We start from the raw sequence: 25,708 nt of genomic DNA on the forward strand, positions 1-25,708 counted from the left end.
AGCCAGTGAAAGTGCAGGGTGCCAAATTCAAAACAACAGAAATCTTATAATTAGAATTCCTCAAACATAGAAGTATTTTACACCATTTTAAAGATAATCCCACCACAGTGTCCGATTTCAAAAAGGCTTTACGACGAAAACACACCAAACGATTATGTTAGGTCTGCACCTAGTCACAGAAAAACACAGCCATTTTTCCAGCCAAAGAGAGTAGTCACAAAAAGCAGAAATAGAGATAAAATAGAGATAAAATGTATCACTAACCTTTGATGATCTTCATCAGATGACACTCATAGGACTTCATGTTACACAATACATGTATGTTTTGTTCGATAAAGTTCATATTTATATCCAAAAATCAGAGTTTACATTGGCGCGTTATGTTTAGTAGTTCCAAAACATCCGGTGATTTTGCAGAGAGCCACATATATTTACAGAAATACTCATCATAAATGTTGATGAAAATACAAGTGTTATGCATGGAACCTTAGATAAACTTCTCCTTAATGCAACCGCTGTGTCAGATTTCAAAAAAGCTTTACCGAAAAAGCACACCATGCAATAATCTGAGTATAGCGCTTAGACAACAAAACAAGCCAAACAGATTTCCGCCATGTTGTGTAGTCAACAGAAGTCAGAAATAGCATTATAAATATTCACTTACCTTTGATGATCTTCATCAGAATGCACTCCCAGGAATCCCAGTTCGACAATAAATGTTTGATTTGTTCGATAAAGTCCATCATTTATGTCCAAATACCTCCTTTTTGTTCGCGCTTTTAGCCCAGTAATCCAAATTCATGAGGCGCGAGCAGACGAAAAGTCAAAAAGTTCCGTTACAGTCCGTAGAAACATGTCAAATGAAGTATAGAATCAATCTTTAGGATGTTTTTATCATAAATCTTCAATAATGTTCCAACTGGAGAATTCCTTTGTCTGTAGAAATGCAATGGAATGCAAGCTACCTCTCACGTGAACGCGCATGACCAGCTCATGCCACTCTGGCAGACCTCTGACTCATTCAGCTCCCATTCCCCCCTCCTTCACAGTAGAACCCTCAAACAAGGTTCTAAAGACTGTTGACATCTAGTGGAAGCCTTAGGAAGTGCAATATGACCCCATAGAAAAAATATCAGTTACAGTGTATTCGATAGGCAATGAGTTGAAAAACTACAAACCTCAGATTTCCCACTTCCTGGTTGGATTTTTTCTCAGGTTTTTGCCTGCCATATGAGTTCTGTTATATCACAGATATCATTCAAACAGTTTTAGAAACTTCAGAGTGTTTTCCATCCAAATCTACTAATAATATGCATATATTAGCAACTGGGCCTGAGTAGCAGACAGTTTACTCTGGGCACCTTATTCATCCAAGCTACTCAATACTTCCCCCAGCCATAACAAGTTAATGAAAATATAAAGCGAACTCATGACAGTAGCTAAAACAAGGGGCTGTATCAGCACACAAGTAGACTACAAATGCATGCTGGGGCAGGCATGCCCTGAGCTCGTGAAGTGAGTGCTACTGGAGCGCTACTGGAGCGAAATTGGAGCCAGTGAGAAAGCCAATGCTCCAGCCTTTGGGAATCTCGCTCCACCCACCTGTCAAATTGGTCAGGCTCTGCTCCAGCTCCGCTCACATACTCTGATTGGAACCAGCCCTCTCTGGTCAAGCCAGGACAGTGCTACAAAGACAGTTTCGACTATCATCAACTTTGTCTTTCACTTTGATCCTTTTTTTAATTAGATTGTATAATGTAGAATCATTTGTCAACATAGGATGAGGTCAGTTCAGTTCACTCTCAGATATACCACACCAATTTAATAAGCATACCACAAGTTAAATAACAGTTGAATGGGATTTGTTATATTAATTACATTCATGCTAAAGTTATGGCATGTCTGATTTAGGCTCCTGAATAAGATAGAGGATGATGACGCATGTCGAGCAGCGTTGCAGTCTGGGAACATTTTCCCTGTGGCATGGAGGTTAGAATTGAGACGAAGACGTTATACAACAAGGACAGCCCACTCCCACTTCAGAATTTCTCATTTGAGAGTGACATTATTGTAATGATATAAAAGAAACGGGTATTTCTTGACATGAACAACTTTCAACAGAGATTTATATAGCAACACGAACTTGTAGGTTGCACGTCATGGGAATATGTTTGTTCCTCTCAGATGTAGAAGGAAATCCTGGAAAAGCTTGGAGAGGACAAGGAGATTGTGAATTAATCTATTCTCCTCAACTGCACTGAACAGAACGAAGCACATTTCTCCTTTGATTATTATTATTTGACCCTGCTGGTCATCTATGAGCATTTGAACATCTTGGCCATGTTCTGTTACAATCTCTACCCGGCACAGCCAGAAGAGGATTGGCCACCCCTCATAGCCTGGTTCCTCTCTAGGTTTCTTCCTAGGTTCCAGCCTTTCTAGGGAGTTTTTCCTAGCCACCGTGCTTCTACACCTGCATTGCTTGCTGTTTGGGGTTTTAGGCTGGGTTTCTGTACATCAGCTGATGTAAGAAGGGTTTTATAAATAAATTTTATTAAATTTGATTGATGTTGGTAAGAGAACATCAATACATATGACAAATTACTTCATGGCATCACTGTTCGAACAGTAAATTCCCATTTGGAATAATAATCCATCTCATTCTCCAATTAAATTGTCCTCTGTGTCTCATGGGTCAGAGTTCAGGTTGACTGACTGTCTCTCTGTGTTGTTGTAGGGTCTATAGAGCAGGTTTATGTGGAGAGGCTGTGTGGAGGAACCTTCACAGACCTGAGGAAAGCCTTCTTCCTACTGAGAGGGCCTGAGGCACCGCTTGTAGCCAGAGTGGATATTTGAGTCAAGTCTCTCCAATCTAGTGTTTTACTGTATTTCTAGTATTGTACTGTACCGTGTGTGTCTCTCTGTGTGTTTGCTCTTATACCTGGGTGTGTGTTTTGATCGTCAGGGGCTTCTGCAGCTCCACTTGGCTGCCCGCCCATAGGAACCAGTCTGGCAGTCAGTGTGTGTCACAGCAGTGGGATCACTTATTACTCCATGTTCAATTAGCTATTCAGTAGATCTCATAATACGATGGGAAAACGTCACACTTCTGCGTTGTCTGGATCAGAGCTCTGTCCCTTTGGCTGACGTGGCCTGCACGCAGCCGGGGTCTCAGCAGCCCTCTTCTCAGGTGAGTTCTGAGGCTCTGACCTCGCAATCAGCTTCGAGACACGGCAGAGGCCGGATCATTCCGGCTATTGTGATAGGGAGTTCCATGGTGAGGCATATATCTGTACCTGGGGCAAAAGTTCAGGATATCACCAGGTTACTTCCCGAGGCTGTGCGTCAGTCACCGGGGGCTGATACTGTCATGGTTCATGTGGGGTCGAATGACATTATGAAGGGCAGCTCAGAACAGCTGAAGATGGATTTTAAAGAACTGATTGGGTTACTACTTGACACCAACAAACGCCCCATAATATCTGGCCCTCTGCCCTCCCTAAATCGTTGCTTCCCAGTAAAGCAAGAAAAACAATCAAGCATCCCAGAAAAGTGTTAAAAATAGCCCACGTTAACATATGTAGCTTAAGAAACAAGGTTCATGAAGTCAATAATTTGCTAGTAACAGATGACATTTTCTGACAATCTCTGAAACTCACTGAGATAATACCTTTGATGATACAGTGGTAGAAATACATGGTTATAAGATCTACAGAAAAGACAGAAATGCCAAAGGTGGAGGTGTGGCTGTTTATATTCAGAACCACGTTCCTGTTAAGATTAGAGAGGATCTCATGTTAAATACTGTTGAAGTAACATGGCTACAGGTTCATCTGACTCACCTAAAGCCCATTCTGGTGGGAAGCTGCTATAGACCACCAAGTGTTTGATCATTTATATGATATTAATAGAGAGGTATATTTTCTGGGCGGTTTAAATATTGACCGGCTTTCATCAGGATGCCCACTCAACAGAAAGCTTAAAGATTAAATAAAGGTGTAAAAAAACCCCGAAAAATTCAGATTGTTATGAAAACTTGAAATCGGCCCTAATTAATCGGCCATTCCGATTAATCGGTCAACCTGTAGTTTGAACTACTGGCACACAGCTCGGACACCCATGCATAACCCACAATAAATGCCAAGTCCAGAATCTGTTGTGAATGTATTGTAATGTTTAAAAAAAATTGTAACTGTCTTAATTTTGCTGGACCCTAGGAGGAGTAGCTTCTGCCTTGGCGGCAGCTAATGGGGATCCATAATAAATGCAGTACAATGGGCTTTGGTCATGAAATATGTAGTTAGTACATTACCCAAGCTGAGAGAAAAGTAATTCCGTAGTCTATTTTGTTTTCTTTTACAGATGTTTCCGGTGGTGATCGTACTAGTGTCTGATGGGAAAAGGTGTTTCCTGGGTTTCCTGGGGAGGCAGTACACTGCAGCATGTACACTGCACTGGCAGGCTTCTGTGACACGGGTGAGTCTCACATGTCACACATTTTAAACTAATGAAGCATGTGTACTGACTATTTATAACATGTCTATTACATAGGCTATAATCCAGTTATTACAAATATGCGTCCCAGCTGTAAACAGCATGAGAGATGTAACTTACTTATCCATAACTGTACTCGTTAAGACTATTATATTACTGTTAGCGTAAGCGCTGGTGTAGGTTCCTGAATGTGTTTCCCGCAACAGGTGAGCCCACAGAGGAGACACTCCGCAAGGAGATAGCTGAGGATGTGGCGTTGGAGTCTATCCAGTACTCAGACTCTCAGCACTGGCCCTTCCCACAGAGCTCCTTCATGATGGCCTGTCACGCCACCGTCAACCCAGAAAAGACACAGGTAAGTCAGTGGCTGCCTCTCTACGCTAGCCCTCTCTGTGTTTAATACATTCATGTCGCTTGAGTGTGTGCAAGACATCTGGACGAAGCCTTTTCCACAGGGCCGGACTAATTTAAATCTGTTTTTTTTTTAGGCCGGTGGAGATAACATTTTAGAGTTCTAAAGATATTTTCCTGCAATTCTACACATTTCGCCATGGTTAATGCAGGTATATGCTACAGTATCTGAGTGACACAAACATAACAAAATCAGGTTGGTAACCCAGCTCTGCTTATCCATGGTTGTAGATTTTGTGTCCAAGAACTGCTAGATCCCTATTTGTTTTCAATCATTTTTTGTTCATTTCATTTTTAAAGCGAATTTGAGATTCTACTTGTAATGAAAAGCTCTATATAAAATAAATATTTTATTATTTATTATTATTAAAATGTTCCTATGCCAATACACAGTGTATATCGAAACAGGATATTATACACTGCTCAAAAAAATAAAGGGAACACTTAAACAACACAATGTAACTCCAAGTCAATCACACTTCTGTGAAATCAAACTGTCCACTTAGGAAGCAACACTGATTGACAATAAATTTCACATGCTGTTGTGCAAATGGAATAGACTAAAGGTGGAAATTATAGTCAATTAGCAAGACACCCCCAATAAAGGAGTGGTTCTGCAGGTGGTGACCACAGACCACTTCTCAGTTCAGCTTCCTGGCTGATGTTTTGGTCACTTTTGAATGCTGGCGGTGCTTTCACTCTAGTGGTAGCATGAGACGCAGTCTACAACCCACACAAGTGGCTCAGGTAGTGCAGCTCATCCAGGATGGCACATCAATGCGAGCTGTGGCAAGAAGGTTTGCTGTGTCTGTCGGCGTAGTGTCCAGAGCATGGAGGCGCTACCAGGAGACAGGCCAGTACATCAGGAGACGTGGAGGCCGTAGGAGGGCAACAACCCAGCAGCAGGACCGCTACCTCCGCCTTTGTGCAAGGAGGAGCACTGCCAGAGCCCTGCAAAATGACGTCCAGCAGGCCACAAATGTACATACTTAATTGTATCTCATCCTGTGTTGGCCTTTTCCTGGTGGAACAGACCAACATAACTTTGGTTTTCTTGGTGTTTAAAACAAGTAAGTTTCTTCCGGCAAAACAAGAATGGAAGATGCTAACATCTCTGTTGACGAGTCTACAATATGTAAAACACTAAACAAGAATGGTGTTCATGGGATGACACCAAGGAAAAAGCCACTGCTGTCAAAAAAAACCCATTGCTGCACGTCTGAAGTTCGCAAAAGTGCAGCTGGATGTTCCATAGCGCTACTGGCAACATATTCTGTGGACAGATGAAACTAAAGTTGTGTTGTTTGGAAGGAACACACAACACTATGTGTGAAGAAAAAAAGTCACAGCACACCAACATCAAAACCTCATCTCAACTGTAAACTATGGTGGACGGAGCATCATGGTTTGGGGCTGCTTTGCTGTCACAGGGCCTGAACAGCTTGCTATCATCGACGGAAAAATGAATTCCCAAGTTTATCAATACATTTTGCAGGAGAATGTGAGGCTATCAGTACGCCAATTGAAGCTCAACAGAAGTTAGGTGATGCAACAGGACAACAACCCAAAAGACAGAAGTAAATCAACAACAGAATGGCTTGAACAGAAGAAAATATGCCTTCTGGAGTGGCCCAGTCAGTCCTGACCTCAACCCGATTGAGATGCTGTGGCATGACCTCAAGAGAGCGGTTCACATCAGACATCCCAAGAATATTGTGGAACTGAAACAGTTTTGTAAAGAGGAATGGTCCAAAATTCCTCCTGACCGTTGTGCGGGTCTGATCCGCCATTACAGAGAACGTTTGGTTGAGGTTATTGCTGCCAAAGGAGGGTCAACCTGTCATTAAATCCAAGGGTTAACATACTTTCCCCAACCTGCACTGTGAATGTTTACACGGTGTGTTCAAGACATGAACAATTATAAATGTGTGTTATTAGTTTAAGCAGACTGTGTTTGTCTAAATGTTATGACCAATTAATGCAGAAATCCAGGTAATTCTAAAGGGTTCACATACTTTTTCTTCCCACTGTATGTGCACCATGTGAATTGCATTGCTCTTTCTCTCTCTGTCACGATCGTCTTCTTGAGAGAGATTGGACCAAGGCGCAGCGTGTGCAAAATACATCTTCTTTTATTAAAGAAGAGAGAAAAACCAAGAAACAAACAACTATACACAAACTAACAAAATAACAAACTGACGACCGTGAAGCTATACATATAAATAGTGCTGACACAAACACTACACATAGACAATACCCACAACCAGCTAAAGCCTATGGCTGCCTTAAATATGGCTCCCAATCAGAGACAACAATAACCAGCTGTCTCTAATTGAGAACCAATTCAGGCAACCATAGACTTTCCTAGACACCTACACTGAACACTAAACCATCTACTCTACATAACCCCCTAAACCATACAACACCCTAGACAATACAAAAACACATACTACACCATGTCACACCCTGACCTAACTAAAATAATAATGAAAACAAAGATAACTAAGGCCAGGGTGTGACATAACCCCCCCCTTAAGGTGCGAACTCCGGACGCACCAGCATAAAGTCTAGGGGAGGGTCTGGGTGGGCGTCTGTCCACGGTGGCGGCTCTGGTACTGGTCGTGGTCCCCACCCCACCATAGTCACTACCCGCTTTCGTAGCCTCCTCCAAATGACCACCCTCCAACTTAACCCCACTGGATTAAGGGGCAGCACCGGACTAAGTGGCAGCACCGGACTAAGGGGCAGCACCGGACTAAGGGGCAGCACCGGACTAAGGGGCAGCACCGGGATAAGGGGCAGCACCGGACTAAGGGGCAGCACCGGACTAAGGGGCAGCACCGGACTAAGGGGCAGCACCGGACTGAATGGCGGATCCTGGCTGGACGGCTCTGGCGGATCCTGGCTGGACGGCTCTGGCGGATCCTGGTTGGACGGCTCTGGCGGATCCTGGCTGGACGGCTCTGGCGGATCCTGGCTGGACGGCTCTGGCGGATCCTGGCTGGACGGCTCATGGCTGGCTGACGGATCTGGCTGCTCATGGCTGGCTGACTGATCTGGCTGCTCATGGCTGGCTGACGGATCTGGCTGCTCATGGCTGGCTGACGGATCTGGCTGCTCATGGCTGGCTGACGGATCTGGCTGCTCATGGCTGGCTGACGGATCTGGCTGCTCATGGCTGGCTGACGGATCTGGCTGCTCATGGCTGGCTGACGGATCTGGCTGCTCATGGCTGGCTGACGGATCTGGCTGCTCATGGCTGGCTGACGGATCTGGCTGCTCATGGCTGGCTGACGGATCTGGCTGATCCTGTCTGGCGGAAGGCTCTGGCTGATCCTGTCTGGCGGAAGGCTCTGGCTGATCCTGTCTGGCGGAAGGCTCTGGCTGCTCCTGTCTGGCGGAAGGCTCTGGCTGATCCTGTCTGGCGGAAGGCTCTGGCTGATCCTGTCTGGCGGAAGGCTCTGGCTGATCCTGTCTGGCGGAAGGCTCTGGCTGATCCTGTCTGGCGGAAGGCTCTGGCTGATCCTGTCTGGCGGAAGGCTCTGGCGGCTCCTGTCTGGCGGAAGGCTCTGGCGGCTCCTGTCTGGCGGAAGGCTCTGGCGGCTCCTGTCTGGCGGAAGGCTCTGGCGGCTCCTGTCTGGCGGACGGCTCTGAAGGCTCATGGCAGACGGGCGGCTTTGCAGGCTCAGTACAGACGGGCGGCTTTGAAGACTCAGTACAGACGGGCAGTTCATTCGGCGCTTGGCAGACGGACAGTTCAGACAGCGTTGGGCAGACGGGCAGTTCAGGCGCCTTTGGGCAGACGGGCAGTTCAAGCGCCGTCGGGCAGACGGGCAGTTCAAGCGCCGTCGGGCAGACGGGCAGTTCAAGCGCCGTCGGGCAGACGGGCAGTTCAAGCGCCGTTGGGCAGACGGGCAGTTCAAGCGCCGTTGGGCAGACGGCAGACTCTGGCCGGCTGAGACGCACTGTAGGCCTGGTGCGTGGTGCCGGAACTGGAGGTACCGGGCTAAAGACACGCACCTTTAGGCTAGTGCGGGGAGAAGGAACAGGGCATGCTGGACCCTGGGAGCGCACATTAGGCCTAGTGCGTGGTGCCGGAACTGGTGGTACCGGACTGGGGACACGCATCTCAGGGCTAGTGCGGGGAGCAGCAACAGGACGCACAGGACTCTGGGGACACACAGGAGGCTTGGTGCGTGGTGTAGGCACTGGTGGTAAAGGGCTGGAGACACGCACCATAGGGCTAGTGCGTGGAGGAGGCACTGGTGGTACTGGGTTAGGGCAAGGAGGTGGCGCCGGAAATACCGGACCGTGCAGGCGTACTGGCTCCCTTGAGCACCGAGCCTGCCCAACCTTACCTGGTTGTATGCTCCCCGTCGCCCGACCAGTGCGGGGAGGTGGAATAACCTGCACCGGGCTATGTAGGCGAACCGGGGACACCATGCGTAAGGCTGGTGCCATGTAAGCCGGCCCGAGGAGACGCACTGGTGACCAGATGCGTTGGGCCGGCTTCATGACATCCGGCTCAACGCTCAATCTAGCCCAGCCGATACGTGGAGCTGGAATGTACCGAACCGGGCTATGCACGCGTACAGGAGACACCATGCGCTCTACTGCGTAACACGGTGTCTGCCCGTACTCTCGCTCTCCACGGTAAGTACAGGGAGTAGGCGCAGGTCTCCTACCTGACTTCGCCACACTCCCTTTAAGGCCCCCCCCAAGACATTTTTGGGTTGTACTCACGGGCTTCCAGCCTTGCTTCCGTGCTGCCTCCTCATATCGCCTCCTCTCGGCTTTAGCTGCCTCCAGCTCTTCACGAGGGAGGCGATATTCTCCCGGTTGTGCCCAAGGTCCCTTACCATCCAGTATCTCCTCCCATGTCCATGAATCCTGTGTAGGTGGGTCCTGTTGCCACTTGACACGCCGCTTGGTCCTAGATTGGTGGGTAATTCTGTCACGATCGTCTTCTTGAGAGAGATTGGACCAAGGCGCAGCGTGTGCAAAATACATCTTCTTTTATTAAAGAAGAGAGAAAAACCAAGAAACGAACAACTATACACAAACTAACAAAATAACAAACTGACGACCGTGAAGCTATACATATAAATAGTGCTGACACAAACACTACACATAGACAATACCCACAACCAGCTAAAGCCTATGGCTGCCTTAAATATGGCTCCCAATCAGAGACAACAATAACCAGCTGTCTCTAATTGAGAACCAATTCAGGCAACCATAGACTTTCCTAGACACCTACACTGAACACTAAACCATCTACTCTACTTAACCCCCTAAACCATACAACACCCTAGACAATACAAAAACACATACTACACCATGTCACACCCTGACCTAACTAAAATAATAATGAAAACAAAGATAACTAAGGCCAGGGTGTGACACTCTCGCTCTGCTGTGTGTGCATCTTACTAGCTGTCACTACAATGGTGAGGGGCTGAAGCTCATTGGTTGAAACTCAAGTGGCTAATAGCTGGCCCATGTGGCGGAAAATGTTGCCACACAGCTTGTGGCTAATTGAGGTAAAACAGTAATTCTGCTCATAGATTATTTTTATTTATTTTATTTTTTTTTTATTTTATTTTACCGTTATTTTACCAGGTAAGTTGACTGAGAACACGTTCTCATTTGCAGCAACGACCTGGGGAATAGTTACAGGGGAGAGGAGGGGGATGAATGAGCCAATTGTAAACTGGGGATTATTAGGTGACCATGATGGTTTGAGGGCCAGATTGGGAATTTAGCCAGGACACCGGGGTTAACACCCCTACTCTTACGATAAGTGCCATGGGATCTTTAATGACCTCAGAGAGTCAGGACACCCGTTTAACATCCCATCCGAAAGACGGCACCCTACACAGGGCAGTGTCCCCAATCACTGCCCTGGGGCATTGGGATATTTTTTAGACCAGAGGAAAGAGTGCCTCCTACTGGCCCTCCAACACCACTTCCAGCAGCATCTGGTCTCCCATCCAGGGACTGACCAGGACCAACCCTGCTTAGCTTCAGAAGCAAGCCAGCAGTGGTATGCAGGGTGGTATGCTGCTGACATTATGCATGTATGAACTACACAATGACATATCCAGCCCAAAGCGGGAGGTTTAAAAAATACTTACTATTCGTGAAAGTTCCGGAGCATGTTTTAATTGTTTCATCACTTGTAATTGTTCTAAAAGTGCCTTTATTAAGGTTGTGTTCATAAATTCAAACTGGAGTGCCAGAGTGTGTTTAGAGTGCGCTCTGAGCGTTCATAAATTCAGAGCGTTGTCAGATTGTCCATTTGTAAATTCAGAGCGTTTCACTCTCGGAGCGTTCAGAGCGCACACTGGACGCACTGTCCAACGAGTAGGGTTGACCTGAGCGTTCTGACCTCACAATGGCAGTCAAGCACACAAGCTAACCGGCTAAAGTTAGCTAGCTTGCTATCTACTTCCAGACAAAAATGAGAGAACACCTCACTCTGACCATTTTACTTGCCCTAGCAGAGCTGGTTAGGCTATTTTCATATTGTCTAGAGCATTGGTGACTGTAAATGTGCTGCTAGCAACAATTTAATAAAAAACTGGACAACGTTTACTGACACCGGCCATATTCAACGCATGTTGAGCGTTTGTAAATCTGCCTTTTTATGCTCTTTATCGACCTGGAAACACATTGACACCTGTCACGGCCGTTGTAAGGAGGAGACCAAGGCGCAGCGGGGTATGCGTACATTCTTCTTTGTTATAAGAATGAACACTGTACAAAACTAACACAATAACAAAACAAACCGTGAAGCTAGACAAATGAGTGCTGACAGGCAACTACACATAGACAAGAACCCACCAACACCAAAAGGTAAATGGCTACCTAAATATGATCCCCAATCAGAGACAACGATAAACAGCTGCCTCTGATTGGGAACCATATCAGGCCACCATAGACATATAAATCACCTAGACCTACAACAACCCTTGACATACAAAAACCATAGACAATACAAAAACTAACGTACCCACCCTAGTCACACCCTGACCTAACCAAAATATAAAGAAAACAGAGATATCTCAGGTCAGGGCGTGACAACACCAAAACATTACCAGCTTAATGGTGATATATGCATTTGGTGAACATAAAGATGTTCACATGTATCAGCTAGCTACTGTTTGTCTGTGATAAGAGCATGAGATAAAACTAACTAAAAATACATTTAGAGTAGTAGATTAGTTCACACACCTTGCGTTGGTGAAAGCCTTGTGAGCCTGCAGCCCCTTGGAGCAGATGGCACTCTTGAGGATGGCTCTGATCCGTGTCTCATCCTCCAGGGTGGCACACAGCACGTTCTCCATGATCCTGTCCATGTCGCCCTTGTGCTCCACATAGACCCGCATCAGATCATGCTTCTCATCCTCACAGTTCTTGTAGGACTTCTCAAAGTTCAGGATGTCTTGCAGTGTGATTTGCAAAGAGAAAGCACAGTCTCCTATGACATAACTGTAATCATGTCCAGGCCTGAAACCTGAATGTATCAATCAATCAAATGTATTTTTAAAGCCCTTCTTACAACAGCTGATGTCACAAAGTGCTGTACAGAAACCCAGCCTAAAACCCCAAACAGCAAGCAATGTAGGTGTAGAAGCACGGTGGCTAGGAAAAACTCCCTAGAAAAGCTGGAACCTAGGAAGAAACCTAGAGAGGAACCAGGCTATGAGGGGTGGCCAATCCTCTTCTGGCTGTGCCGGGTAGAGATTGTAACAGAACATGGCCAAGATGTTCAAATGTTCATAGATGACCAGCAGGGTCAAATAATAATAATCACAGTGGTTGTAGAGGGTGCAACAGGTCAGCAACTCAGGAGTAAATGTCAGTTGGCTTTTCATAGCTGATCTTTCAGAGTATCTCTACCCTTCCTGCTGTTTCTAGAGAGTTGAAAACAGCAGGTCCGGGACAGGTAGCACGTCCGGTGAACAGATCAGGGTTCCATAACGTGTAGGTATGTACGGCAGGACCAAATCGGAAAGATAGGTAGGAGTAAGCCCATGTAATGCTTTGTAGGTTAGCAGTAAAACCTTGAAATCACCCCTAGCCTTAACAGGAGCCAGTGTAGAGAGGATAACACTGGAGTAATATGATACATTTTTTAGTTCTAGTCAAGATTCTAGCAGCCGTATTTAGCACTAACTGAAGTTTATTTAGTGCTTTATCCGGGTAGCCGATTGCAGAGAGCATTGCAGTAGTCTAACCTAGAAGTGACAAAAGCATGGATACATTTTTCAGCATAATTTTTGGACAGAAAGTTTCAGATTTTTGCAATGTTACGTAGATGGAAAAAAGCTGTCCTTGAAACAGTCTTGATATTTTCGTCAAAAGAGAGATCAGGGTCCAGAGTAACGCCGAGGTCCTTCACAGTTTTGTTTGAGACGACTGTATAACCAACAAGATTAATTTTCAGATTCAACAGAATATCTCTTTGTTTCTTGGGACCTAGAACTAGCATCTCTGTTTTGTCCATGTTTAAAAGTAGAACATTTGCCGCCATCCAGTTCCTTATGTCTGAAACACAGGCTTCCAGGGAGGACAATTTGGGGCTTCACCATGTTTCATAAAAATGTACAGCTATGTGTCGTCCGCATAGCAGTGAAAGTCAACATTATGCTTCCGAATGACATCACCAAGAGGTAAAATATATAGTGAAAACAATAGTGGTCCTAAAACAGAGCCTAAGGGTTTGACGTCTTGTACAGCTCCTCACACTGATCCATTAAACCCATATCTGCTTCCCCTAGCATGTCAACAATGTGTGGGAAAGCCCTGATGCTCAGATACTGCCCAAATCCTCCGTCTAAACGCAAATACGCCTAGCATGCGATACAGTTCTGGAAACATTTGGAACTTAACTTTCATATAAGTGAGAAACATTTTTTCAAATACAACCAATAAACTTACTGTACGCAGTTTAGGAAAGTTACACCCGGCTATATTTTGAGAAACACCAGAAATGTGGAATGGAATGGTCCTATGGAAATGCGAGCGCAAGGTAAGAGGATGTGTTGTAGCCTAGGCGGTGCGTTAATACAGCCAGGTGCAACTTTGCTAAACTGCACACATTAAGTATATTTTGTATTTAAAATATTATTTCTGGCTTATATGAAAGTTAAGTTCGAAAGGGTTACAAAACCGTATTGCAAGTAAGGCATTTTTGCGTTTAGAGCATTGGGATTAAACAGTGTCTGGATTGTAGTTCACATGGAGCCAGCTGGTCAGTCTATGTCATGGAAAGAGCAGGTGTCCTTAATGTTTTGTACATTCAGTGTATATGTAGCTTTCAAGCACCTAGTTGTCGACAAGTAAAAGCATCTTTCTCCAAATTTGGCCTGGTAGCTTTTTGCATCCCCATGTAAATTCATATGAGCGCGCCACAGGTTTTCCAAATAGAGCCTTAAAGACAGTACAGTATAACAGTACAGTGTGTAGGCATGTCATGGCGATGTTGGTTAGCTAAGGCATGTGTAGAAACACGTAATCGGGTCTAACGGGCGTCTCGCGCCAAAATGCGCATGTGTAGTCCGTCAAGTCAAAGGCACTCCTTGATATAAAGTCATTTTTGATGAAAATGAAAACATGACAGATTGTTATTACTCCAACCTCGTGAAAATGACAATCTAAGCTAGATGGCCTCAATCTCACACAAGTTATCAAGGAACAACCCTAAATCTGTAAACACGGGCACCCTCATAGATATCATCCTGACCAACTTGCCCTCTAAATACTACACCCCTGCTGTCTTCAACCAGGATCTCAGAGATCACTGCCTCTTTGCCTGCGTCCGCAATGGGCCCGCGGTCAAACGACCACGCCTCATCACTGTCAAACACTCCCTAAAACACTTCAGCGAGCAGGCCTTTCTAATCGACCTGGCCCGGGTATCCTGGAAGGATATTGACCTTATCCCGTCAGTAGAGGATGCCTGTTTGTTCTTTAAAAGTGCTTTCCTCACCATCTTAAATAAGCATGCCCCATTCAAAAGAATTTCGAACTAAGAACAGATATAGCCCTTGGTTCACTCCAGACTTGACTGCCCTTGAACAGCACAAAAACATCCAGGGGCGTACTGCATTAGCATCGAATAGCCCCCGCGATATGCAACTTTTCAGGGAGGTCAGGAACCAATATACACAGTCAGTCAGGAAAGCTAAGGCTAGCTTTTTCAAACAGAAATTTGTATCCTGTAGCATTAACTCCAAAAAGTTTTCGTACACCGTAAAGTTCATGGAGAATAAGAGCACCTCCTCCCAGCTGCCCACGGCACTGAGGCTAGGAAATACTGTCACCACCGATAAATCTACGATAATCGAGAATTTCAATAAGCATTTTTCAAGGCTGGCCATGCTTTTCACCTGGCTTCCCCTACCCCGGCCAACAGCACTGCACCCCCTGCAGCAACTTGCCCAAGGCCCCCCGCTTCTCCTTCACCCAAATCCAGATAGCTGATGTTCTGAAAGAGCTGCAAAATCTGGAACCCTACAAATCAGCTGGGCTAGACAATCTGGACGCTATCCATCCTGCCCTGCCTTTCTAAAGTCTTCGAAAGCCAGGTTAACAAACAGATCACTGACCATTTCGAATCCCACCGTACCTTCTTCACTATGCAATCTGGTTTCCGAGCTGGTCATGGGTGCACCTCAGCCACACTCAAGGCCCTAAACGATATCATAACCGCCATAGATAGAATACAGTACTGTGCAGCCGTCTTCATCGACCTGGCCAAGGCTTTCGACTCTGTCAATCACCGCATTCTTATCGGCAGACTCAATAGCCTTGATTTCCCAAATGACTGCCTCGCCTGGTTCATCAACTACTTCTCAGATAGAGTTCAGTGTGTAAATTCAGAGGGCATGTTGTCCGGAACTCTGGCAGTCTCTATGGGGGTGCCACAATTCTCGGGCTGACTCCTTTCTCTGTATATATCAATGATGTTGCTCTTGCTGCTGGTGATTCTCTGATCCACCTCCACGCAGACGACACCATTCTGTATACTTCTGGCCCTTCCTTGGACACTGTGTTAACAAACCTCCAAACAAGCTTCAATGCCATACACCACTCCTTCCGTGGCCTCCAACTGCTCTTAAATGCTAGTAAAACTAAATGTATGCTCTTCAACCGATCGCTGCCCGCTCCTGCCCGCCCGCCTAGAATCACTACTCTGGACGGTTCTGACTTAGAATATGTGGACAACTACAAATATCTAGGTGTCTGGTTAGACTGTAAACTCTCCTTCCAGACTCACATTAAGCATCTCCAATCCAAAATTAAATCTAGAATCGGCTTCCAATTTCGCAAGAAATCCTACTTCACTCATGCTGCCAAACATACCCTCGTAAAACGGACTATTTTACCGATCCTTGACTTCGGCGATGTCATTGACAAAATAGCCTCCAACTATAATTTGCTATACTCAGCAAATTGGATGCAGTCTATCACAGTGCTATCTGTTTTGTCACTAAAGCCCCATATACTACCCACCACTGCGACCTGCATGGTCTCGTTGGCTGGCCCTCGGTACATATTCGTCGCCAAACCAACTGGCTCCAGGTCATCTATAAGTCTTTGCTAGGTAAAGCCCCGCCTTATCTCAGCTCGCAGGTCACCATAGCAACACCCACCCATAGCACACGCACCAGCAGGTATATCTCACTGGTCATCCCCAAAGCCAACACCTTCTTTGGCCGTCTTTCCTTCCAGTTCTCTGCTGCCAATGACTGGAACGAATTGCAAAAATTACTGAAGCTGGAGACTTATATCTCCCTCACTAACTTTAAGCATCAGCTGTCAGAGCAGCTTACCGATCACTGTACCTGTACACAGCCCTTCTGTAAATAGCACACCCAACTACCTCATCCCCATACTGTTATTTATTTTGTTGCTCCTTTGCACCCCAGTATCTCTACTTGCACATCATCATCTACACATCTATCACTCCAGTGTTAATGCTAAATTAGAATTATTTTGCCACTATGGCCTATTTTATTGCCTTACCTCCCTAACCTTACTACATCTGCACACACTGTACATAGATTTTTATATTGTGTTATTGACTGTATCCCATGTGTAACTCTGTGTTGTTGTTTTTGACGCACTGCTTTGCTTTATCTTGGCCAGGTCGCAGATGTAAATGTGAACTTGTTCTCAGCTGGCCTCCCTGGTTAAATAAAGGTGAAATACAAAATGTAAAAATCCATAAAAATAACATGTTCAGCTACTTAAGACATTGGCTTGAATCTAGGTTGCGCATTTAGATTTTGAGAAAATCAACATCTAATGAAGAATCTTTCATTTCTCTCATTGACTTCTCAAACCCCAAACCCTGGCCTGTTGGTTTGTTTTGCAAGCGTTCCCAGAAGTCTTGCGATGTTGCGACTCTGGGTTTAGAAACTCTGTGGCCTTATCATCAAATATTCTCAATGCCCCTGATTTGTCACTTGTTCTCACAGTCACAAAGTCAAAATTGGTTATAATCCTAAAAATACATGAAAACAAAAATGTGCTTTTTGGTCTTAATTTAAAGTCAGGATTTGGAGTAATGTTAGCAGTGTGGTTATGTTAGGTTATGTTTAAGGTTAGGGTTAGGTTTAAAATCAGAATTCCTGACTGTATCACAAACGGCTGTGAATGGGAGTCCCATAGGGTGGTGCACAATTGGTCCAGCATTGTCTGGGGTAGGCCATCATTGTAAATAAGAATTTGTTCTTAACTGACTTGCATAGTTAAATAAAGGTACAAATAGGTGGGGTTATGACTTTGTTGCTATTTTAACTAGTGACAATCATGATTACCAGAGTAATTTAAAAAGTTCAATTTTTAAATGCCAAAGTAAATAAACGTGTGGGGTTTGCTATAATGTAAAGTATTCTGAAAATACCACATTAGCTACGGTGTGTTTGTATCTACAGTCATTGGTTTGTATCAATTCAGAGAAAGGCCCCAAAAATTGTCAAAGACTCCAGTCACACAAATCATAGACTGTTCTCTAAGCTCCCAAGTCTAGGTTCAAAAGGATCCTTAACAGCTTCTACCCCCCAAGCCATAAGTCTGCTGAACAATTAATAAAATGTCCATTTACATTGACCCCCCTTTTTTTGTTTTTACACTGCTGTCACTCGCTATTTATTACCTATGCAGTCACTTTACCCCTACCTACATGTACACATTACCTCGACTAACCTTTATCCCCGCACATTGACTCGGTAACGGAACCCCTGTATTTAGCCTCGTTATTGTTATTTTATTGTATTACTTTTGATTAAATTTTTGACTTTTGTTTATTTAGTAAATATTTTCGTAACTGTATTTATTGAACTGCATTGTTGGTTAAGGGCTTGTAAAGTAAGCATTTTACGGTAAGGTCTACTGCACTTGTTGTATTCGACGCATGTGACAAATACAATTTGATACACACATTTTTCGGTTACTGTACCACAAACTGAATTTTGCTCTGCCGGGAGTACCTCTGAATACCCACTCATGTGCATTTCACCAGTAGCATATGGTTGCATGAGTCTTCTCATGTACCTCCTGTGGATAAGCCAAGTAACGTTACCCCCTGTGGTTGGGAACCAGTTGGTATAAATATTATTTTCACTCAATTTATATGAGTGCTTTTTCGTAGCAGGTTAAGCGAACCTACGCAGCAGGTTAAGACAATTAACGTAGCAGGTTAGAAGACTGAGGTTGGGGTTAGCGAAAATGCTCACCTAACCTACTACGAAAAGTCACTTCGTTATCGAAGTGGAGTGAAGAGTGTTTCCCATAAAGATAAAGTAGCTGTCTCTTTAATAAACCCACTTCATTTCTAAACCGGAACTACGATTTGGGAGTTTCAAGTAATACTTCCGACTGGGCACAGACACTATTTACGTTGCGATAGTGTGAAGAAGTCTGTGTAGTCCTAATTCATCAAAAGTATTGATGTAGCTACTAGCTCAATATTTCATCAATGCAAATCTGAAAGAGTTGTCAATTAGCCAAAGTCGTGATAAATACCAACAAACAATGTCAAATTTCATCGCGCTGCAGACACAGCTGGCCTCCGTCATGGATACCCTTGTTCGTGCGGCGGTCGCCGAACTGGGTAAATTTATAGAAGACAGCTCTGTCTTCGTGTTCAGCCTGGAACGGACCCAGGGGCATTGCGAGGATGACAAATTATCTGCGAAACTACAGACTGAGAGTCAGAATAAGATGGTAAGTCACCATGAGTGCGAGAGAGGAAAGGCCCTGCCTAGCAGCTGGTTAGGATACTGAACCGAGGTAGCTATTCACGTTAGCGTTTTGCCCATATCACATTCACAGATCAGCTGACCTGTTGGCCCTACCATGTTTATAAACAGATACAGGTGACGGATACCATACATGAATAGAAAAGCCACCCTCTCAATATTCGTTTTTTGTTGTTGAAATAAGCATTGCTCATCTTTTTTTTCTTCTTCATTTACAGACACACTTCGCAACACTCATGGAGGTACTGGGCAGTGAGGCATTGGGTAAAATAATGAAAATTGTGGATGATACTAAGTTTTTGATGGAATTTGAATCCAAGACCTTCAAAGGACATGGAGGGAAAAAAGCTGAATCACAAGCAAGCATCTTGAATATTCTGTCAGTTGGAGGAATGGGTAAGTAGCATAGATGTTTATATTGCTTTATCTGTTGCACTACAAGCTACAAGAAGAATGACCTATTTATCTTTCTAATGCCTCACTTCTTTCTTTGGTGTAGCAGAGGAACATTCTTATGGCGGAACTTGTAAAACTGTGGAGCAAACCGTTTCAATGCAGGTAAGCACTTTGCAGATTGCTTCAAGAGCCATTGTTTCTGCAAACACTTTTGCTGGTTTCAATAGGCAAAACGTGAAATGTTTGTAGTCTTTGCCCATTCTGTGCCATTTGTATAACATGATCCAATTATGTTCCAAAAGTTCACACCTAATCAATCTGTTTGTGCCGGTAGTCTGCAGATGTGGAGGAAGTGGACACACCAGAATCTCCCCTCGTCTTGGCTGTCTCTGTCAAAGACGAGCATGGACAAATACACCTGGGGGCCATTGCAGAGAGTAAGTATAAAGCCAGTATTTTGACGGCCTATATCAAATGATCTCCTGCCACCTAAAATGTGATGTTTTATACATGTCTTACAGGAGCTGCTGATGGTGCTTTTGCAGCTAACTCTTCCTCAGAGAACCGTTATTGTATGATTAGCGATGACCCACCGGTGAACCCCACAGATATCCTATTGGAGTCTTTGTTTGCCCAAAAGAAGCTCTTTATTTGCACAGAGTGTGGGAAAAGTTTCTCTACGCAGAGTAACCTCAAATCCCACCAGCGACTTCACACAGGCGAGAAACCGTTTGTGTGCATGTTCTGCAACAAAGCCTTTGCCCACAAACAGAGTTGTAATGATCACATCCGCACCCACACTGGTGAGAAGCCTTTTATATGTGGCGTCTGTGGGAAATGTTTCGGCAAGCAGGCACACCTCAAGACCCATTCGATAATACACACTGGAGAAAAGCCTTACAGCTGCAGCGTGTGTGGCAAGAGCTTCAACCTGGCTCAAAATCTGTCTAGACATCAGCAAATTCACACAGGAGAGAAAATCTTCACCTGTTTGCTGTGTGGGAAAGGCTTCACACGAGCTGTAACACTGAAGACCCATCAACTCATTCACACTGGACAAAAGCCCTTCCAGTGTAATCAGTGTGACAAGAGTTTCCGTCATTCTGTCAATCTGAAGAACCACCAGCGCATTCATACAGGCGTCAGGCCATTTAGCTGTGACTTGTGTGGCAAGACATTCCGTCAATCAGTGAATCTGAAAATACACAAGCGCATCCACACTGGAGAGAGGCCATTCGGCTGCACAGAATGCGGCAAGACCTTCAGTCAGCAGAGTAGTCTTATCTCTCATGGACGCACCCACTCTAGCGAGAAGCCTTTCGAGTGTAGCTTCTGTGAGAAAAGATTTAACAACACCAACAGTCTGAAGTTGCACCAGAGAATCCATACAGGGGAGAAGCCGTACAGCTGTGAAATCTGTGGGAAGACCTTCAGTCAGGGCAGTCATCTCCGAACTCACAAGAAGCATGTCCACGCAGGAGGGAAACAGTACATCTGTGATAAATGTGGGAAGAGGTATTCAGACAAACGGAATCTTAAAATGCACAAATGTGTTTATGCCTCAATCTAACATTGTGATGGGCAAACGGTTTCAATCTCTGACAGGCTTTTGTTGTCCTTTGCTTTGCTGTTTGTATGCCTGTTGGTTGAATCATCAGATGTGTCTCTGATGAAAGAGCCTTGAAGCCTGGCAGGCGAATCTAGGGAAACCCCTTTCAACTTGATTTTAGCCTGAGCAAAAATGTATAGTTTATTATGGAATAGGACTTGCTGTCAGGGGCTAGGTATTTTAGTTTTTGTTCCCATTTAAGCAATTATGATAAGTAAAATGCAGAAACAAAATATATTTAAGTTAAATAATGTTTTCATGTTATTCTGTACTGTATATAATAATGCCACTTTTGTAAATATGTCAAATGTTATTTAGCATAACTAAAAGTATAGCTAACATTTTGCAGCCTGATATGTATTGATATCATTTGTAAAAAGCCAATAAAACAGAAACTGGTGTTTGGGATACAAAAAAAGCTGTAGATTGTCTTGTTCTAACAGAATTGCTTGGCTGGCTAGTCTGTACTTCCAAAACATCAGTCCATTTGTATTTATTGCTTACCACATGTACTTGTTTCTGAAGGTTTGTTTCCCACAGACTTTAATTTAAAATTCACACATTTGTTATTTTATAGCATTTGTTGTTTTTATATACTTTATGTAAAAGAGACAAATCAACACATGGCTGTATTTAGTGGGATGGAACAAATTGGTTAAAACAGATCACAGAAAATTACAGGAATGTAATCATTAAAGACATGCAATTTTGGCCATTTCTTCTGTGTGAACTTTGTTTGTTATGGATTCACATTCAAATGGAAACATTGCTACCATGTTGCTTTATTATTGCCCAATTCACTGCTAAACTCAGTTGAAAGGTTGACATTTGCTGTTGCAGCACTTTGAGGCTCATTGTAGTGATTAATTTGACTGACTTTGTTTGCCTCATTGTTTATTTTGTTACTATTATTTAAGGACGTGAGAACTCTGTTTATCTAGTGTTGCTGTTGCAAAACTGGTAACTTGATCTGTTCAATCTATACGTTCAAAGAAAGCCTTTATTGATAAAAAAAAAAATGATTATATTGCCACCTGGTGGTCTGGCCGAAATAATTTTATTCAATAACATTTGATAAATGGAAAGTAAATTGTTTCACTGTGAATCATCAGTATCACAGAAATGCTATCAAGAAAAGTGTGCTATTTCTCAGGTTGACATAAAATTCAAATTTTGGGGTCAAGGGGAGGGTATGTTTATATTTCTGACGTCAGGGTCAGCTGTGCTTGAAGCGGTGAGCGTGTGGATGATTCAGAGATTCGAGTGAGCAACCGAGAGCACAGTCCTGACAGCGCCGAGCTTAGCAACACCACAAGGAGCCCTTTAGCTAGCTAGCTAATAAACAAGCGGAAACAAACGTTTTTCCAGACAATGTTACTTTGACAAGACATGGAAACGAACACCAGGAGGGAGGCGACGAGAAAATCTGGATGAATTGGTGGACCATACGCCTGGCTGAAGAAAAAAACGCCTGCTTCAGAGAACGCACTCTAACGTTAGTTAGCTAATGTGGATTTGACTTTCTCAGTCATATGGTCGTACGTTTTATATTTAATGGATGGGCTTCGTTCAGCAAGCAGTGTAAGGCTATTTAACTGAACATTAATAATTTAGCGAGCTAGCCTGAGTACTGCCTTGAACTTGCTAGTTAGCTAACTTACTAGCCAGCGTTAGCAATTGGACCAGCACTTCATATTCAATCATCCTGCCTCTTCACTTTTCAATTCATGAATTTGCGGTAGCGCAAGCTGATGCGTCGTCTGCTTCAATAGGTAAGTACGAGTTTGATCACCTGTGTGTGTCAGTTTTTTCAGTCGAAGTCCTGTCTTGTCATGACTAACTATCCCTTCGCAGGCCTGTTCCAGCAGCTAAGTTCCAGCAATGCCTAATTTACAGTACTCTGAGTCATTAGCCAGCAGATTCAGACCCTACCCTTACGCTTGTTTACACGTCGCCCAATAATGGTCTAACGTTGTTCTGAAAGCCAAAACGGTCAAATACTCAATCTAAACGTGAATCGATTCTCAATTGCGGTACGGTTCTAGAAACAAATCCCTCTACTTTAATATCAAATAATTATTTCATAACTGCAAAATTTTAATTAGCCGTTGCAGCCATTAGTATATTTCAGTGACTACACTTTATGGCGTCCATCTGCCATTTACACATAGGTGTAAAGCGACGCAGATGGCTAATTAGCAAAGAGAAGGGTGCAACTGCAGCCCGTAATTTGGGGTGTTCCCCCTCTTAATACTTCTATTGGTCCATTTTTTAAAGCTATGACTCCAATACAGTAGATGGCGGTAATGCACTATAACGTTCGATGACAACTGCCGATAAACCCCACAGGAGGAAGAGGCGGGGCCGACAATGGTAGCTAGCTGTAGCTAGTACACACCTGTAGAGTGTCCTTCGCCCCCTCCTGTTGGGCACTGTTTTTCCACAGTTCTGTTAATGACGGCAAGGGCAGGTGTTCGGTAGGCGGGCGCGAAGGACACTGTGCTAGTGTCCTTATAGGGATGACTTCGGTACACAGCAGGTGGGAGGCGGGGTGCGACACCATGTGCTAGCAAGCACACAGTGTAGCTTCATCCTACTGTACTGTCGGCACTGTTTTTTTTCTGCAGTTTTGGTTACGACGGTGAAGGCAAGTGTTCGGCAGGCTGGAGCAAAGGACACTGTCTACTGGCGGGAAAACTCATAACTTTTAATTTCCCTTTTGACATGTATAAAAGTGTCACACAAGCATGAACATTTTCTCAGGGGTTGGGGTGTTCATGAACGAACCAATGGGATACTCGAGGAGGGGTGTTCATGAAGTAACCAGTGGGATGCTCGAGGAGGGGCGTTCCTGCAGATGCAGGCATACCCACTTGCAGCAATGCTCAAAATTGCAGGCTGCAGTTGCACACTATTTCTGACTGTCTTCCGTCTGTTTTCCGTGAACAAGTGCTGTAATATGGAAATATGGCCGGGTGGGAACACTAACCCTGTAAAGGTGTGTAGCAATTTAACCATATTTGTTTTTTGAAAATGATTTCTTGCTGATATGAAAGAGAAGGTCCTTATGCTTCCAAAACCGTACCGAAAGTGATGCGGCGTGTTAATGTTCAGACCAAGCGTTGGGGGCGCTTAACAAAATACACCGTGCAGAAGATGCCTTCATCCAATGACACTTATGTGTCATGTAATGGAACTGAGAGTCATTATCAAGGGCTAGTTTATACTGAGCTGCACTGGGGTCGGAACGCCATCATGGTTAAGACACTACGGAGCCAGCGTGAGATATGGCTCGGAAAACGTACCTCAATCCAGGGATGAGAAATTGCGTTGTACACCGAATTCTCCCATTATACCAACTGTTACACAGAATAGATAGAACGATTGCTAAAAAACGAGCAGCATTTCAATCTTCTTGATGTATCAGTTTGGATATACATTACCAGTCTAAAGTTAGCACACACACTCATTCAAGGGTTTTTCTTTATTTTGACTTTTTTCTACATTGTAGAATAAAAGTGAAGACATCAAAACTATGAAATAACATATGGAATCATGTAGTAACCAAAGAAGTATTTCATATTTGAGATTCTTCAAAGTAGCCACCTTTTGCTTTGATGACAGCTTTGCACACTCTTGGCATTCTCTCAACCAGCTTCATGAGAAATGCTTTTCCAACAGTCTTGAAGGAGTTCCCACATATGCTGAGCACTTGTTGGCTGCTTTTCCTTCACTCTGCTGTCCAACTCATCCCAAACCATCTCAATTGGGTTGAGGTCGGGGGATTGTGGAGGCCAGGTCATCTGATGCAGCACTCCATCACTCTCCTTCTTGGTCAAATAGCCCCTACACAGCCTGGAGGTGTGTTGGGTCATTGTCCTGTTGGAAAAACAAATGATAGTCCCACTAAGCGTAAACCAGATGGGATGGTGTATCGCTGCAGAATGCTGTGGTAGCCATGCTGGTTAAGTGTGCCTTGAATTCTAAATAAATCACTGACAGTGTCACCAGCAAAGCACCATCACGCCACTTCCATGCTTCACGGTGGGAACCACACATGCAGAGATCATCCGTTCACCTACTCTGCATCTCACAAAGACACGGCGGTTGGAACCAAAAATCTCATTGACTCATCAGACCAAAGGACAGATTTCCACTGGTCTAATGACCATTCCTTGACTTTCTTGGCTCTAGCAAGTCTCTTCTTCTTATTGCTGTCCCTTAGTAGTGGTTTCTTTGCAGTAATTCGACCATGAAGGCCTGATTCACGCAGTCCCCTCTGAACAGTTGATGTTGAGATGTGTCTGTTACTTGAACTCTGAAGCATTTATTTGGGCTGCAATCTGAGGTGCATTTATCTCTACTGAACTTATCCTCTGCAGCAGAGGTAACTCTGGGGCTTCCTTTCCTGTGGCGGACCTCATGAGAGCCAGTTTCATAGCGCTTGATGGTTTTTGCGACTGCACTTGAAGAAACTTTCAAAGTAATTGAAATTTTCCGGATTGGCTGATCTTCATGACTT

At 44.3% G+C, this 25,708-nt stretch overlaps 2 protein-coding genes and 1 pseudogene across 5 annotated transcripts in view; all 3 read left to right on the forward strand.

The window, feature by feature from the left end:
* Positions 1-1,983: 1,983 nt before the first annotated feature.
* LOC139581872 (NAD(P)H pyrophosphatase NUDT13, mitochondrial-like) lies at positions 1,984-11,275 on the forward strand (annotated as a pseudogene).
* Positions 11,276-18,767: 7,492 nt separating this feature from the next.
* On the forward strand, positions 18,768-21,897 carry LOC139580934 (gastrula zinc finger protein XlCGF26.1-like). 2 transcript variants are annotated; one of them, XM_071410094.1, is made up of 5 exons: positions 18,768-19,146; positions 19,400-19,577; positions 19,681-19,739; positions 19,912-20,014; positions 20,099-21,897. In XM_071410094.1, the coding sequence occupies exons 1-5, from the start codon at positions 18,955-18,957 to the stop codon at positions 21,145-21,147; spliced, it is 1,581 nt and encodes a 526-aa protein (XP_071266195.1). In that variant the 5' UTR covers positions 18,768-18,954; the 3' UTR covers positions 21,148-21,897. The 2 variants fall into 2 exon arrangements, with proteins under 2 accessions (XP_071266195.1, XP_071266196.1); XM_071410095.1 differs by having other exon boundaries at positions 18,777-19,146; positions 19,684-19,739.
* A 493-nt stretch (positions 21,898-22,390) lies between these two features.
* LOC139580935 (serine-rich coiled-coil domain-containing protein 2-like) overlaps positions 22,391-25,708 on the forward strand; it is a 96,318-nt gene continuing 93,000 nt past the window's right edge. For 2 of the 3 annotated variants that reach the window (XM_071410099.1, XM_071410098.1), the window contains exon 1: positions 22,391-22,958. The gene's annotated coding sequence lies outside the window, so the exon portion shown is untranslated. The remainder of the gene's footprint in view (positions 22,959-25,708) is intronic. The other variant, XM_071410097.1, reaches the window with a different exon arrangement.

Source organism: Salvelinus alpinus, chromosome 7, assembly GCF_045679555.1.
Source record: "Salvelinus alpinus chromosome 7, SLU_Salpinus.1, whole genome shotgun sequence".
In the NCBI taxonomy this organism is placed as follows: Eukaryota; Metazoa; Chordata; class Actinopteri; order Salmoniformes; family Salmonidae; genus Salvelinus; species Salvelinus alpinus.